The following is an 18,840-nucleotide window of genomic DNA, read 5'->3' as shown; positions in this document are numbered from 1 at the left end:
CCAGTCCAGGGGCACTGGCAACGATCTCGCTCGAAAATCCTACAGGAGCCAGTCAGGCGGTACTGGCAACGGCCACGCTCAAAATGGTGCATCTCATGTGCCACCCGCACAAGAACCAGTCCAGGGGCACTGGCAACGATCTTACTTGGCTTGCCGGGTCTTCTCACGCACAGCCCATTTCCAAAGGTCTCGGTCCGTAGTCATCGCCTCGGTGAGGCCCAATGTACGAAGGTCTTGCCTCACCACCTCAGCCCAGGTCTTCCTGGGCCTACCTCTTCCACGGGTTCCCTCAACTGTTAGGGTGTGGCACTTTTTCACGCAGCTATCCTCCTCCATTCTCACCACATGTCCATACCAGCGCAATCGTCTCTCTTGCACGCCACAACTGATGCTTCTAATGTTCAGCTTTTCTCTCAAGATACTTACACTCTGACGGGTATTCACATTGACATTACACATCCAACGGAGCATACTGGCTTCATTCCTTGCGAGCTTACGTATGTCCTCAGCAGTTACAGCCCATGTTTCACTGCCATGTAGCATGGTTGTTCGTACGCATGCGTCATACAGTCTGCCTTTTACTCTGAGTGAGAGTCCCTTTGTCGCCAGCAGGGGTAAGAGCTCTCTAAACTTTGCCCAGGCTATTCTTATTCTAGCAGCTACACTTTCAGCGCACCCACCCCCACTACTAACTTGGTCGCCCAGATAGCGGAAGCTATCGACTACCTCTAGTTTTTCACCCTGGAATGAGATAGAAGTTGTTTCCTGTTTGTTTGCAGTCTTTATTGCACCTGAACATCTGCCACAAACAAAAACTAACTTGCTAGTTAACCTGCCTTTGATGTTGCTGCACCTCTTATGTGTCCATAGCTTGCACCAGGTACATCTTATAGAGTTACTACCTACTCCTTTTCTACATACTGAGCAGGGCCATCTACCTGAAGGGGTTTGTGTTTTATCTACCTTCCTACTTATTAGGATTTTGGTTTTAGCTAGGTTGACTCTAAGGCCCTTCAATTCTAGACCTTGCTTCCACACCTGAAACTTCTCCTCTAGTTCTGATAGTGACTCCGCAATTAGGGCAAGGTCATCAGCATAGAGGAGCTCCCAGGGGCAACCTGTCTTGAACTCCTCTGTGATTGCCTGGAGGACTATGGTAAATAATAGGGGGCTGAGGACGGAACCTTGGTGGACCCCAACCTCTACCCGGAATTCATTGCTGTACTCATTTCCAACCCTCACCTTACTGGCAGCATCTCTGTACATGGCTCGCACAGCTCTCACTAACCATTCTTCTATCCCAAGTTTCCTCATTGACCACCAGATAAGGGATCGGGGGACCCTGTCAAAGGCTTTCTCCATGTCAACGAAAGCCAGGTACAGAGGTTTATCCTTAGCTAGGTATTTCTCTTGCAACTGTCTCACTAGAAATAAGGCATCAGTAGTGCTTTTACCTGGCACGAACCCAAACTGCATCTCATCTAAATTGATTCGCTCCCTAATTAGTTGGGCTATGACCCTCTCTGTAACTTTCATAACCTGATCTAACAGCTTGATGCCTCTGTAATTATTTGTATCTAAAGCGTCCCCTTTACCTTTGTAGCAGTTGACTATGATGCTGCTACACCAGTCATAGGGTATGACTCCTTCGTGTATCACCTGGTTCGTAATACGGGTGACTAGGCTATAGCCAACACTGCCAGATATTTTGAGCATCTCTGCAGTGATTCCTGATGGGCCGGGGGCTTTCCCGGTCTTCATACTCTTAATTGCTTTATCTACCCTGGTACTATCAACTCGGATAGCTGGTCCCTCTATTGGGTCGACATAAGGCAGGCTCTCTTTCTCCCATTCATTCTCTTTATTAAGCAATCTATCGTAGTGGCATCTCCAGACCTCTTTCTTTGCATCCTCATTTAATGCAAGCGTACCATCATCCATGCGAACACATTTCTCTCCTACAACATCACTATTCTCTCTCCTACACTGTCTTGCAACACGAAATACCTCGAGTCTTTGGTCCTCACGGCGCAGAACATTGGCAAATCTTTCCTTATCTGCTTCCCCTCTGGCTAAATAAACCTGTCGCCTAGCCTCCCTTCTGGCACATTGGTACAATTCCCTGCTACCACCGTTCTTCCAGTCCTTCCAAGCTTGTTTCTTTTGTCTAATAGCCCTGTCTACCTCCTTGTTCCACCACCACGTTACTCTGGGTCGGGAGGGGACCTTACACCACCCACAAATCTGGTCGGTGGCTTTCAACAGGTTGTCCCGCAGAAATCTCCAATTGTCTTCCACGTTGTATGATGCTATATCCCCTTCTATTTCGTTAAATGCTTCAAGTAACTTGTCTCTAAGTCTCTGTCCGTTTGCAGGGTCTTTAAGCTTCCACACCCTTCTTCTCCAAGCCTGTCTAATTCTGGGCACCCATTTTGCCTTAATCCCAAAGTCGCTAACTACTAATCTATGTTGTGGGGTACATTCTTCGCCAGGGTAGGTTTTGGCATTTATAAGCCGCCCTCTTTCCCTATTTCTGGCGAGGATGTAGTCGATTTGGCTAGAGTGTCTGCCGGAGCGGTAGGTGACTAGGTGACTGGCAGGTTTCCTGAAGTTGGTATTGCAGACCATAAGATTGGTTGCATCACAGAACTCCAGCAGTCTGGTTCCCTCCTCGTTGCGGGAACCGAAGCCATAGCCTCCATGTATGCCATGGAAGCCCCCAGCACGACGTCCGACATGACCGTTGAAGTCTCCAGCCACAAAGAGAAGGTCCCTGTCACTCGTCGACGAGGTAGTTTGCAAGAGGGTGTCATAGAATTGGTCTTTCAGACCATCTGGTAGCCCAGGTTGAGGTGCATAGGCTGAGATGACAGTAGCTAATCTATGATGAAGCACTAGTCTGATCTTAAGTACTCTGTCACTTACTCTAACGACCTCGATTACCTTATCCACCCATTTCTCCGCTAGAAGTATTCCTACGCCCCCGACCCCGTCAGTGTTCCCTGCCCAGAAAATCTTGTACCTGTGTTCTTTGCCTGTGAGGAACCTTGCAGAACCTCCTCTCCATCTTACTTCCTGGATGCAGCACATATCTACGCGTCTCCGTTCAAGCATCTCAACAATTTCACCAGATCTACCTTTCAGCGTACCGACGTTGAGAGTGCCAATCCTAACAGTATGGGTGTTGGGGGTGTGGGCCTGTAGCCTGGGAAGGGGAAAAGCAGTGTCGTGTACCTGAAAAGAAAACTTGCAATTGGAAGAATTCATAAGCAAAACAGTACCTACAACCTGCAAACATTTCTCAACCTTAATGCGCTACCCAAAGGTAGGGGAGAGGATGGCCAAGGCCACTAGATGGGTTCCGGGAGACAGCCGAGGTTGACAGGATGACAGAGGAATGAACTTCCGGTGGAGGGGGCGGGATGACAGAGGAATGAAATTCCGGTGGAGGGGGTGGGATGACAGAGAAATGAACTTCCGGTGGAGGGGGTGGGATGGCAGAGGAATGAACTTCCGGTGGAGGGGGTGGGATGACAGAGGAATGAACTTCCGGTGGAGGGGGTGGGATGACAGAGGAATGAACTTCCGGTGGAGGGGGTGGGATGACAGAGGAATGAACTTCCGGTGGAGGGGGTGGGAGGGCGGGTTACCGCCAGCGAGTAGATAGGGCTCTTAATTGTAGATTTTAAATATTTGAGAGACAACAATGCATAAATCGTAATTTTTTAAAAGAGCAATGAATTCTGGGTGATTAGAATATAACGTAGCATGAATTTAGGAAGCTTAGAAAATGAATAAGCATGAATTTAAGACAACAACTGAATTCAATTGAATTTCATGGAGAGAAACAAGATAAATAATAGGGGGCAAAACTAAAGCGCAAGGTATTATGAGATGTTTGAGGCCGTAAATAAAAAAAAAAATCTCTATCTTATCTGCATCTTGGGTATTTCGTCGTAGTATGTCAGCGAGATAATTTAGAATGGGTTTCTCATTTATATATAGCCAGAACCTGAAGACCTTAAGGAAAACTACGAAGGAGAGAGAGGATGGAGGGGTAGACAGAGGCATGGCGGGAGAAAAGATCATCATCATCATCATCATATATATATATAAAGAGAGAGAGAGAGAGAGGGGGGGGACCAGTCAAGCAGCACATCACGCTGTAATTCTTGGGCTGAGAAATCAACACTTAAAAGCCATAATTTTAAGGAGCGATAAGAATTTTTGAATAAAGGAAAATGGGTAGTGGTGGGTAGGTACCGCCAGCGAGTAGATAGGGCTCTTAATTGTAGATTTTAAATATTTGAGAGACAACAATGCATAAATCGTAATTTTTTAAAAGAGCAATGAATTCTGGGTGATTAGAATATAACGTAGCATGAATTTAGGAAGCTTAGAAAATGAATAAGCATGAATTTAAGACAACAACTGAATTCAATTGAATTTCATGGAGAGAAACAAGATAAATAATAGGGGGCAAAACTAAAGCGCAAGGTATTATGAGATGTTTGAGGCCGTAAATAAATTAAAAAAATCTCTATCTTATCTGCATCTTGGGTATTTCGTCGTAGTATGTCAGCGAGATAATTTAGAATGGGTTTCTCATTTATATATAGCCAGAACCTGAAGACCTTAAGGAAAACTACGAAGGAGAGAGAGGATGGAGGGGTAGACAGAGGCATGGCGGGAGAAAAGATCATCATCATCATCATCATATATATATATATAAAGAGAGAGAGAGAGAGAGAGGGGGGACCAGTCAAGCAGCACATCACGCTGTAATTCTTGGGCTGAGAAATCAACACTTAAAAGCCATAATTTTAAGGAGCGATAAGAATTTTTGAATAAAGGAAAATGGGTAGTGGTGGGTAGGTACCGCCAGCGAGTAGATAGGGCTCTTAATTGTAGATTTTAAATATTTGAGAGACAACAATGCATAAATCGTAATTTTTTAAAAGAGCAATGAATTCTGGGTGATTAGAATATAACGTAGCATGAATTTAGGAAGCTTAGAAAATGAATAAGCATGAATTTAAGACAACAACTGAATTCAATTGAATTTCATGGAGAGAAACAAGATAAATAATAGGGGGCAAAACTAAAGCGCAAGGTATTATGAGATGTTTGAGGCCGTAAATAAATAAAAAATCTCTATCTTATCTGCATCTTGGGTATGTAATGTGGTTGTTTTGTGATCTGAGTTCAAATCTTTTTTGTTGCCTCCCTGGGTTGCAGACTTAATCTATCACCTTTTTCAACACCATCACCTGGCCCTTGGGATGCTTTTAGCAGAGGATTTCTCTGTTGTATGCATTCATGTTAGGTCTCTTGTTTTGAGAATGTCTTTCTTCCATTCACCACTCTCACAGACCCTGGAAAAATAAAGGGCCATTGGCAGGGCCCTTCTCCCTTGCTAGGCTTTTAAAAAATTAAGTTTACAAAAAACCAACAATTAATTTCACTTGAGAATTAGAAATCTACTATAAACTACCTAAAATAGTGTATCCTTAGATGAACATATCCGTTCATTTAACTTAGATGAACATATCCGTTCACCACCACTAGCATGGACTATTAGAGAAAGTAGCTAAACCTCACCCAAATCACACGTGGAGCAATAAATTTCTAGCTGGCATTCACTGACTTGATCAACAAGCTTGGGGGAAATGACATGACAGCAACAACAACACCAACAATATCACACTCACAAGCATACACACACACACACACACACACACCACTACCACAGTCACCACCACAACCATCAAGACCCAGAAAAGAAAATTAAATTCATGATGTATAAAAGGTTAATGAATGTAGGATCTGTTAGAAATAGCAGCCAAATCCCCTTCCAATAACACCATAGTGTCTTAACATAACTTTATACATATTTATGTATGTGACCAGTGACAGTTGAATTGTACATGAGAGCTAGATCTGTTAGAAACAGCAGCCAAATGCCCCTCCAGCCTACTGAAATTAATTGCAGTTTATAAATTCTATGGCTGTCTTTCAACAAATGAACAACAGGTCCATTTAACTGCAGCACTTGATATGCTAGAAACAACAGCAAGACTTTAGCAAACATATATGAAGAAAGAGAAGGGGCAATTTTGAAGTAAACACTCCATACAACCCCTCATAACTTTATTATTTTCTGGAATTTTCAGAAGAGTTTTGTGAATTTGTTCTCAACACAGAAATTGATACAGTTATGCAAAAGTGAAAAGGAAAGATTGTTTTTGTGTTTTTTAAGTGCTATTTAGCTGTTATTTTTAACACTTTCATGTATTGATGCTTTCATCATATTTCTCTCAATAAATTCATTTAATGATCTTTTGCTGGGGTTTAAGCACAAAGTCCAGACTGTCCATTTTCTAAATCTGCATTTTAAAGAAAAAATTTTAAAAGATTGTTTTAAATTTCAAAAAATTAAAACAAAATTTCCTGGAAATTGAAAAAACAAAACTGTTAGGAGTGATTATATGGGATGCTTAAATCAGAACTCCAGCATGGACAAAATATAGAAAGAAGCAGAAAGAAAAATATTTAAATATCTCATGTATCAATGCTTAATGGACACTAGGCCTTCTGCAAGAAATAGCAGTCAAGTCTCCTTGAATCACAGAATTACCTGTCTGTCTATTATCAGCTCTTCTTAACAGCATTTGGAATCAGATACCTTCCTTGCAACCCTCCCCCGTATAGACATTCAGTCCCAGGGCACCATTTTCTACCATACACATGTGATTATTCTTTGTCTCTTGGCACAAGGCCTGGAATTCTAGTAGAGGCAGCTAATCGACTCCATCGACCCTGCGTGTGAACGATTCTTTCACCTCACTGGCTTATACACACACACACACACACACACACACACACACACACACACACACACAGTGTAACATCACTCACTCTCTCCCTCTCCATCTTTCTATTCATTTATTTACGTAATAATTCTCATTTTACTTTTAGCACAAGGCCTGCAATTATTGTGGGCAGCTAATCGATTACATTGACCCTATTACATGATTTGTGCTCAATTCATGACCATGGAACAATCAGATGCAAAGTTACCCTCACCAGAATTTGAACTCACAATGTGAAACTGTACAAAATGGCTGCAAGCATTTCCTCTGACATGTGAGGGATTCTGCCAACACGCTGTCTTATGAACATACACACACACATACTATAACTACAATAATATATATCATATATAGTTATATTAATATATATGCTTCTAGAAATAGCAGTCAAATTTCCTAAAATCACACATCATGCTGTGTTAGGTCTGAAGAATGTATCTGCATTGTACGAAGGCTCGTTGGAATTACCAGCCAATTAAAGCTCTAATTACAGTGTACTTTCTAATGCATGTATATATGAGGTTGTAGTAACGTCTCACGCATGCGTGGAATTAAACAACCAAGCGTTCCCGCTTCTATTCTATCTCTTTCTCGGTCGGCCGGCCATGAGCATGGACGTGTCAAGCAGTGTCTCCAACATTCCAACCTGGAGACAGTCTCTTGCTGGCCAGCAATAGAGCATGGACGTGTTTAGCTGTCACTCTCCATCTTTCAGACTTACGCTCAACAGCTTGCTTACATCTACATAACAACGTCCCAACAACTATGCTCACACACACAGAAGCTGTAACAACAAACAAGAGCTAAAGATATATATATTTACCACCTGAATGAATGTTGTTTAGGTTGATAGTCCGGAGTTCAGCGTTCCGTTATATTTTAAATTTTATATAGGAAAGTCAGGTATACATCTAATGATGTATAACCAACTTTCCAATACTGGTGACCCCCGACGTGATTCGAACACGCAGCCCGCTGAGCTACAATACCAACCTATAACTGGTGAACCCCGACTAAAGAACAAATACGGCCATGGAAACTGAATTACGTATTACCAACATCAACAAGCGCGGTTTTTATCTCGCCTCTGTTAGAGTGGATTTTTCCACTCACGATAAACAGACAAGAATTACAGCCTGCGACTTTCCAATTGTGTACTTAAAAAAAAAACTTGGTATAAAACTCTCACGTGTTCTGACTTTCTATCTGCTGTGATATCTCACATACATATAGACGGCCTGTCTTTTATTATGTTCTTATATGTCGCATTCACACTCTCACATACACATACATCTTTTATGCCACACTAAATAACTCTTGTTATTCATTTCATACGGTTGTCTTTTCTATCGTCTCATTACTGGTATTTACGAAATCTATGTTATCGAAGTATAACATTATTTGTATATCATCATTGATATATATTTTGTATTCGACCGTGTGACACGTTTAAATAAAAGGAGTCCTCTGTTTTTCCATTCGTCACCATTTGTCCTTTTGAGTTCGCACGGTCGTTCTTTCATCTTGGGTTAAGAAAATTTTTCTTCGAGGTTTTCGCTAATGGCCGTACAGAGATTTGTCTGTCGACCGTCTGTAAAAAGCGCACCTCTTCAACCATCATCAACGAACAGCCTTTTCACCACCAGCTTCGTTCAACCAAGATTACCACCGTGACGACAACAATTACTACTACCAACTACAAGCATTCCTCCCGACGTCGCCAAGTTTCAACAGGACATTCTATCTCCTTGTGGGACTCTTGTACGAACTGGATTTTTTCTCTACAGACACTTTCACTTGTTCTGTGTTTTCACTTACACACACACTAGTGCACTCATATATTTTCTTTCCTTTCAGGGAAAACAAACAATCAGACTTTTACATTGCGTGATTCCAGTTTCCTGGACAGTTGTCATCATGGTTGTTTTGTCATTGTCATTTCATTTGTACATTGCATGCATGTATCACACGAGTGTACATTTCATTTCTTTCATTTTTCTTTGTGTGTGTTTTGTGCTACATCTTGTGGGTGGTTTTCAGTGGCCATCCTGCCTCAGGCGTTCTAACAGATTTCATATTATCGTGCGTTTCCGCACTGGCAAGGTAGCCCTGTAGTAACGCCGTGCGCATGCGTGGAATTAAACAACCAAGCGTTCCCGCTTCTATTCTATCTCTTTCTCGGTCGGCCGGCCATGAGCATGGACGTGTCAAGCAGTGTCTCCAACATTCCAACCTGGAGACAGTCTCTTTCTTGCTGGCCAGCAATAGAGCATGGACGTGTTTAGCTGTCACTCTCCATCTTTCGGAGTTACACTCGACAGCTCGCTTACATCTACATAACAATGTCCCAACAACTATGCTCACACACACAGAAGCTGTAACAATAAACAAGAGCTAAAGATATATATATTTACCACCTGAATAAATGTTGTTTAGGTTGATAGTCCGGAGTTCAGCATTCCGTTATATTCTTAATATTATATAGGAAAGTCAGGTATACATCTAATGATGGATAACCCACTTTCCTATAAGGTCATACAGGATCTCTGTCTAGTAGCTAGATCACTTTTAGTAAATGTTGATTTAACCCCTCCCCTTAACATTTCTGGCTTTCTCCATAAGTCAGGAAAAAAATCTATTCGTTTTGAGGACAGGGAGTCGCTTCTTGTATATCTGTATATATAGTTGTATTGATATTTTCTCTTGTAGAAATAGCAGTCAAATCCCTTTAAATCACACATTATACTGGGTAATGTCTGAAGGAAATATCTATAGTGTGACTCAGCTTGTTAGAAATAACGTCCAAATCTCCCTCTGACATTAAACATAGGAGATGAAAGAGAGAGACAAAGAGAGTAGAATGAGAGAGGGAGGAGGACATATAATGAGGGAGTGAGAAAGAAGGTGCTACATGGAGGGATCGATGGAATAACTACAAGGCTTAACAAAAAAATGAGGGGTGTTCATTAACGATGTCCTATCACCCACCCACTTCCAGTTATTGCAGGAAACAGAACTTGTACAGGTAGAATCCTACATGTCTCTACACGTCACATTGTAAATTGCAGCTTTCCACTAGAATTCGTTTGTCTTTTTTGGCTGCTGAAGTGCACTAAGCAGTTATAATGGAGGCAGTTGAATGCAGATCAATGATCAGGTTCTTTATACTTGAAAGGTTGTACACCAAATGAGACTTTTGATGAGATGAAAGAAGTTTATGGTGACGATGCACCATCATACGACATAGTCAAGCACTAGCATCACCAGTTCAAATGGGGCTGGACATTGGTGGAAACAGTTGGACAACCACATTCTTTATATTCTTATCATGATTCTGCACCATCCCTCTGTACACCACTATAAATTGTATTCCTAGTTTTGCTGTTTATATCTGGTCATAACCTACACAATATACAGTTCCTGTCAGTACAGAGAGTTCTTTCGAATGGATTTTATGGCAGTTCCTGGCCTTTCTTCCTGCTTCAGTCAGTGGATTCAATTTACCCGAGGTTTTTCTAAATTAATATGTTAGTTCTCCTCCAAGGCTAGCATTGATGAACATGATGTTTTGGTACGTTTGGCCATCATACCATGAGCTGGCCTTCCCTATCTTCCTCTTCGTCCCTTCTATACTATGCCATGATTTACTCTTGTCTAGCAGGCAGATCCCATTTGCATCATTCTCTATGATGGTCTTGAGTTTTGTCACGGCTCCTTTGTCCACCCTGATCCTTTCTCTTTGACTGTCCCTGGAGAACTGCAAGCAGTAGATGAAGTACTGTATGTGTCTCTTCAATTCCGTTGGGTCACACATTTAGGACTCCTTTCTCATAACCCTTATCAAGTCCGATATCAGGATATTGAACTTAGTATCATCCACATTTGTTGTATTCTGTGGCACAGGGATCTGGAGGCCATGGGTTTGGCATAGTATGAATGGAGAATCTGAACTTTGCTATTTCTAGTTTCCATCTACAGTTGAGTGTCCAAAACATGTAGTTTGTAGTTGGGGTGCTTATTAGGGTAATCTATTGTTCGTTAACACCCTGTTAGATGGGATTAGCTATTTGCTGGATGCTCTTCATGGTGCTTGCTTCTAGTTCATAGATGTTATCTTGTGGAAGTGTTTTTACTACTTTCTTGAAATCATTAACATAGCGAGAATACATGGTTAGGATTATGGAGTTCTCTGCAGAGCGTTCTTGGAATCTCTTATCCCACCATACCATAAAGAGGTTGGCCACATGCCCTCTTCCTAGGCATATATTTTTTCATTGAACTCAAACATTTGATACTTTAGAATAACTTTGGTACTAGCAACTATCATGTAACATTTTCTCACCTGGTCATAGTTTTCTGGAGTCCTTATGCCTCTGATCCACCTTTTCCATCTGTCCATAAGGGTATTCTTGGCCATGGGGTGATGGTAGGGTGTCTACCTGTTTTCGGTTGACTGGGGCAGAAGCATGAAGAATCTTGCAAAAGCAAACACATAAACAGAGAAAATAGGTTGTGCTTTATTGAGTGACTAAATGACTAAATCTTTTTGAAGAGAGAAAACATCAGGTGAGTTTTATTTCAAATGATTGTTTTCGGGTTAGATCACAGTGACGTCAGTCTTTCTGTACAAGTAAATGTGTGCCCAAGCACATCTGCACACACACACACACTTTTACTTAGACATAGACACAGGCGTCATTGTGGCCTGACCCAAAACTGATCATTTCAAATAAAATCTCACCTGATGTTTCTTCTATTCAACAAGTATTAATCATTTCATTTAATAATGCACAACAACCAGTTTTTTTTTTTTCCTTTTCGTGTATTTAATTTGTTTATTATTTTGACCTTTTGCAATTTCTATTCATGTGTATATGCATCAATGTGTGTGCATATATGTATGAGTGTGTGCAAACAGCTGCGTGTGCATGTGTGTGTGTGTGTGGGTATGCAACACACCCATGAAGACTTGGGAAGACGAGAAGACTGCATGAAAAGAAATCTGATACACCCTCCACCCCACCAAAGAAAGGAGAAGACTTTGGAAATTGCTTTTAAATAAGAAACTCAGTCTGTCTGTCTGTCTGTCTGTCTGTCTATCTGTCAATGTATAAATATATCTATTTGTGTGTGTGTGTATATATGGTGGTGCTCCAGCATAACCACAGCTGCATGGCTGAAATGAGTAAAAGAATAAAACAATAGTATATATGTATACAGATATACATATTTAGATACACACACACACACACACACACACACACATATATAAATACATACATATGCAATTTATATACATATATATGTATGTATGTATATATATATACATATATATATATATATATATATATATATATATATATATATATATATATATATTAGTGCTTCCAACCTTACTTAGTGCTTCCACTATTCTGTCCGTCTCATTATAATGTCGTCAAATTCATTTCAGTTGTCCATAACAATGTCGTCAAATTCACTCAGATATTCAAGTTATTCAATTTTAATTTTTATCACATAGTCACTTATCTCTGCCTTAGATTAGCTGACCGAAAACTCTTATTTCTCAATTCTATATTTCTACCACTTACTGTCTCTATGAGACATAAATCCCAAAAGAGTATCTCTCTATTGCCCTCGTGCTCTGGCCTAACCCTCTCTCCTTTAGTCTGTCTCTCTCGATCCCACTCTCTCTCTCTCTTTTCTCCTCCTCTTTCGATTAACCCCTTGCTTCGCCAGGGCTATAAAACTAGCGCGCGCACCCCAAATTCCCCCACTAGACCTAAATACCTTTGCAGCAATGGCTGTCGTGCACCCGCCCTCTCACCCCCCCACCAGTACCGGAAGTTCCTACCTTCTCCACCAGTACCGTAAGTACTTGGCTGTCTCCCATAAACACTTCTAAAGGCTTCACGCCATTCCCCCCTACCCCCACTTAGGGTTCATCTCCTATGTAAGGTAGCGATCATATGGTGCAAAATACGATAGTGTAGTAGATGCAGGTTGAAATGAATGCTACTGATTGTTTATGAATTCTGCAAAATGCAAGCTTTCTTTTAAGGTACGTGACGCTGCTGTTCCCCGCCCCAGGGTCTCACAGGCCCATACCTCCCACACCCTCAGGGTTGGCACTCTCAACGTCGGCACACTGAAAGGTAGGTCTGGGGAGATTGTTGAGATGCTTGAACGGAGATGTGTCAATATCTGCTGCCTCCAAGAAGTAAGGTGGAGAGGAGGTTCCACTAGGTTCCTCACAGGCAAAGAACACAGGTACAAGATTTTCTGGGCAGGGAACACAGACGGGGTCGGCGGCGTGGGTATACTTCTTGCAGAGAAATGGGTGGATAAGGTAATCGAGGTGGTTAGAGTATGCGATAGAATACTTAAGATTAGATTAGTCCTTCACCATGAGTTAGCAACCATTATCTCGGCCTATGCCCCTCAGCCCAGGCTACCCAACGGACAGAAAGACCAATTTTATGACACCCTCCTGCAGACTACCTTGTCCACGAATGACAGGGACCTTTTCTTTGTGGCTGGTGACTTCAATGGGCATGTTGGACAACATTCAGGGGGCTTTTATGGCGTACATGGAGGCTATGGTTTTGGTTCACGCAATGAAGAGGGAACCAGGCTGCTGGAGTTCTGTGATGCAAATGACCTTATGGTTTGCAATACTAACTTCAGGAAACCTGCCAGTCACCTAGTCACCTACCGTTCTGGCAGACACACTAGCCAAATCGACTACATCCTCACCAGGAAAAGGGAAAGATGGCTGCTTATAAAAGCCCAAACCTTTCCTGGCAAAGAATGTACCCCACAACATAGACTAGTAGTTAGTGACTTCAGGATTAGAGCTAAGTGGTTGCCCAGAAGACGACCAGCATGGAGGAGAAGGGTCTGGAAGCTCAAAGATCCTGCGAATGGACAGAGATTTAGAGACTTATTATTCAAAGCCTTTGACGAAATAGAGGGGGATATAGCTTCACATGATGTAGAAGACAACTGGAGGTTTCAACAGGACAACCTGCTGAGGGCCACTGACCAGATCTGTGGATGGTGCAAAGTCCCCTCTCGACCCAATATAATGTAGTGATGGAACAATGTTATTGACAGAGACATTAGGGAAAAGAAACAGGCTTGGAAGGACTGGAAGAACGGTGGTAGCAGGGAATTGCATCAGACTGCTAGAAGGGAAGCTAAGCGACAGGTTTATTTAGCCAGAGGGGAAGCAGAAGAGAAAAAGTTTGCCAATGTTATGTGCTGTGAGGAACAAAGACTTGAGGTATATCGTGACAACTAATTAGGGAACGAGTCACTTTAGATGAGATGCAGTTTGGGTTCGTGCCAGGGAAAAGTAACACTGATGCTATATTTCTGGTAAGACAGTTGCAGGAGAAATACCTAGCCAAAGATAAACCTCTGTACCTAACTTTTGTTGACATGGAGAAAGCCTTTGACAGGGTCCCCCGATCCCTTATCTGGTGGTCATTGAGGAGACGAGGGATAGAAGAATGGTTAGTGAGAGCTGTGCGAGCCATGTACAGAGACGCTGTCAGTAAGGTGAGGGTTGGCAACGAGTACAGTGAAGAATTCCGGGTAGAGGTAGGAGTCCACCAAGGTTGAGTCCTCAGGCCCCTCCTATTTACAATAGTCCTCCAGGCGATAACAGAGGAATTCAAGAGGGGATGCCCGTGGGAGCTCCTCTATGCTGATGACCTTGCACTAATTGCTGGGTCACTATCAGAACTAGAGGAGAAGTTTCAGGTGTGGAAGCAAGGATTAGAATCGAAGGGCCTTAGAGTCAACCTAGCTAAAACCAAAGTCCTAATAAGTAGGAAGGTAGACAAAACCACAAAGCCCTTCAGGTAGATGGCGCTGCTCGATCTGTAGAAAAGGCGTAGGTAGAAACTTTATAAGATGTACCCAGTGGAAGCTATGGACACATAAGATGTGCAGCAATATCAAAGGTAGGTTAACTAGGAAGTTAGTTTTTATATGTGGCAGATGTTCAGGAGCAATACTATAAGACCCAAGTTAAAAACATTCCCAACAATTCAATTTCTCTGGTTGACATTAACACACCTACCCCCAATAGGGACCTTAATTCCCACATTTTAGAGCTCCATGAGCAAAATACTTTTTATATGTTCCATAAGACTGGAATTTTGGAATCTGTGCATAAAGATCAGTAGTATGGGAAATATGTGGCATGATTAGAATTTTTTATGGTGTGTAAAGAGGGAAAGAACCCTCATCTGCAATTTTGATGAAATTCGAATCATAGGTATTCCAGTTCCTTACAGAAAATATAACAGAAAAGTCTCATTCTTCAATTGCATGTAACATGGGCAACGCTGGGTATCTCTGCTAATATATATATATATATATATATATATATATATATGAATGCATACATATATACATGTGTGTGTGTGAAATATAAATATATATATATATATATATATATATATATATATATGTATATATATATATATACATATATATACACATACATATATAGGCTGGTCGTATAAAAGAACACATAAAACCTAAAGGAAACTGAAAATGAAATAATCTAATTTAATGAGGGTTTTCGAAGGGATCATAAATAAATGGCTCTAGATACACATAAAAGGCATCTATAAATTACTCTTGCAATTTGGAAAATTAAGGGAAACATGAACCCTAAAGAGACCGATAGAATAAGGAATAAATTGTGGTGGTTGATTTCTTTGACTAAAAATTCTTCAAGGCTGTGCCCCAGCATGGCCGCAGTCAAACGGGTGAAGCAAGTAAGAGATAAAAGATATGTGTGTGTGTTTGTGTACAACTGGGTTATGAAAGACATAAAAGTGTTTTTGCGAAGGACATTGAATCCGTATGCATAGTTCATGGCACCCAAGTGATGTCAAGACATTTCAACAGAACAGGAAAACAGTTTCTGACAGATGCAAAAGTTTCACAGGAATTCATTAACTCAACATTGACTAAAGAGTGTTGATTGAAATATGTGTTCTGTTTAAAGATGTATTATATTTAATAGGTTTCTGTACACAGACATGCAAAGACCTTTGCTGTGTAGATTCTCTCAGGAAGGGAATTCTCCTTACAGGAAATGCTTGTGAGAAGCCCCCCTCCACTGGGCTATATATACCTGTCTGCATAGATATGTATAATTATGTGTGTGTGTGTGTGTGTGTGTGTGCATCATCATCATTTAAGGGCTGCCATATGCCACACCACCAGATACTTTAAGCATTTCAGTGGTGATTCTTGAGGGGCCAGGGGCTTTCCTGGTCTTCATACGTCTCGTGGTTTTATCTACCATGCTGCTGTCTATTCGGATTGCTGGTCCCTCTGTTGGATCCACATTAGAGAGACTCTCCTGTACACACACACACACACACATTTATATGTGTGTGTGTGTATGTCCAGATGCATGGCTCAGTAGTCAGAGCATCGGTTCCACAATCATGAGATAGTGAGTTCGATTCCCAGAGTGGGCTGTGTGTTGTGTCCTTGGGCAAGACACTTTATTTCACATTGCTCCAGTTTGCCTTTCCGTTGGATAAAATCGGTGGCGTGGAGAGGGATGGTTTGCTTGCCTAGCCCGAGGGGTGGGGGTCATTCGATAGCTAAAACCGTGCAAAGTGAATTGTGACCAGTGATGTGTAGCAACATTGGATAGTCTTGTCGGTCACGTGATCGGTCCGTCTGTATGCATGTATGTATGAATGTGTGTGTGTGTGTGTGTATGAAAAGTCCACTTTCTGTTCTGCTATGGGGGTGGACAGTTTGCCATAGGACTGCACCAGGCTGTGTTAGCCACATTGCATTGGTTTCTATGGCTGGATACCCTTCCAGATGCCAACCACTTCATAGAAGTGCCTTTAACATGGCTCCACCGAGTCACTTGCAAGATGAAGACGTCTCAACAGGAAGGGATGAGTAGCACTGAGGGAGATGGGTTTGTGCCAGTTGAGAGGTGAATGTATAATAGGGAGCAGGTTAGAGTTAGGGGTCATATTGTAGGAGATACTTGGCTGTCCCCGTTTGAAAGATTGAGAGAAATAAATGGCAGGGGAGATGTGTGATGGGACATATTCTTAAGGGACAGCGGGAGAGAATATAAATGAAATGAAGGACATACCAAGGATTGGACAGGGTGAGTGGACAGAGGAGATCAAGGGGTAGGGGTGATTCATGAGAGTATGAAGAGAGACAGATGGAGATATGAAGAATGTAGCAGGTGATGGTGAGGGATATAGGGGCAGCTCAGGGGGCCAGGGTAGGTTTGTGAGGGCATTGAGAGTGAGCGTATGTGATGGGGGAGAGGAGCATGCAGAGGGGGGGGGGAATGATCATGGGTGGAAGAAAGGAAGGAGTTGGAATAGTGTGTTGTGGTGGGGGAAGTGAGGGAACAGATTGTATTGGGGCAAGGCATAAACATAAACGGCTTACCTGTATGCATGTATATATTTACTGGTTTCAAATTTTGGCACAAGGCCAGCAATAAATGGGAGAGGGTTAAGTTGATTACATCAGTCCCAGAGTTCATTGAACCTAAATGTGAACCTTGCTGGAATTAGAACTCAGAACATCAAGTCGAACGAAATGCACCAAGCATTTTGCCTGGTGTGCTAACGATTCTGCTGCCAGCTCACCTTACACACACACACACACACACACACACATGTACATATGTAGATATATACATAAAAGCACATAGATATAGACAGGTATCTATATATTGATACATACATATATATGTGTGTGTGTGTATGAATATAAATATAATTTTATATATCTATATATACACACCTTTGTATATATATATACTTACTACGTATGTACATACATAGACTTACTATGCGGGTGGTTGATTCAATTCTGAGCAAGAGAAAAGATTTACGAAATTCATGGACAATACATTGTTTTTTGATTTTGTAAGCATGTCAATGGGGGGGTTAGACATATGGAATTCAAAACAGGGGCCGAATGTTGCTGCTGGAAAGATGGTGGATAATCTTGCAGCTGTCTACAAAGTCAGTTTTGCTGGACATCACCAACCTACGCATACACACACACAGAGTTGAGTGAGGGAAATCTCTGTATGGTTGTAAGACCAGCTATAAATAGTAGCTACATAACCCTCAAATACAGAAATATGCAAATATACTGAAACACACATATAGCATATGTGTGTGTGTGTGTAACATAACACATTTATGTGTGTGTGTATGTGTGTGTGTAACATAACGTGTGTGTGTGTGTAACATAACACTATGTGTGTGTATGTTAGTGTATGTGTGTGTGCACCCCCAGTTTGAAATTCACCAGTTTACTTCTACAAACTTCAGTCTGACATTTCAAATCAGGATAGAAATTGTTGAAATATTTGCAAAAAACCCAAAATAAAGAAACAGGTTAGAAATTCATTGTTGCAGAACCGAATAAGAGAGCAGAGTGTGTAAGCCAATATTATCTTGAATAACATCGATGGACAACGTGACTGCCATCTTAGGTGAGGTAGGATCATTTCACTGTATCAGTTTACCCCAGGCGTTTCCATTTATTGTCTCGTTTAAGAAAGGTGATCTTGAATAAAGTTAAGGATTGTCAACCTTGATGGTTGTGGTGGTGACTGTGGTAGTGGTGTGTGTGTGTGATATTGTTGGTGTTGTTGTTGCTGTCATGTCATTTCCCCCAAGCTTGTTGATCAAGTCAGTGAATGCTAGCTACAAATTTGTTGTTCTGCGTGTGATTTGAGTGAGGTTTAGCTACTTTTTCTAATAGTCCATGATGGTAGCAAATTGACAACTTTGTAGTAATTGTTCTGGCTGTCTGTGCCCTGAGATCAAATTCTGCTGAAATCAGATTTACTTTTCATTCCTTCAGGATCACTAAATAAAATACAAGACATACCTACCTCACCATGGCACTGCTCTCATTCCATTAAGGGCCC

The 18,840-nt window shown here is 41.6% G+C and overlaps 1 protein-coding gene across 1 annotated transcript in view; it reads right to left on the bottom strand.

Moving 5' to 3' along the window:
* Nucleotides 1-12,041, bottom strand: part of LOC149129278 (uncharacterized) — a 24,333-nt gene extending 12,292 nt beyond the window's left edge. Inside the window, 1 exon segment of the mRNA XM_089346627.1 lies at nt 11,215-12,041. Within this exon segment, the coding sequence (XP_089202753.1) occupies nt 11,215-11,222 (8 nt within the window). The 5' untranslated portion in view covers nt 11,223-12,041.
* Between the last annotated feature and the right edge of the window lie 6,799 nt (nt 12,042-18,840).

The sequence above is a fragment of the Octopus bimaculoides genome, unplaced genomic scaffold (assembly GCF_046866305.1).
Source record: "Octopus bimaculoides isolate indiv1 unplaced genomic scaffold, ASM4686630v1 contig82, whole genome shotgun sequence".
NCBI classification, from domain to species: Eukaryota; Metazoa; Mollusca; class Cephalopoda; order Octopoda; family Octopodidae; genus Octopus; species Octopus bimaculoides.
Note: the sequence above shows the minus strand (reverse complement) of the source record. Positions and strands in the feature narration are given on the sequence as shown.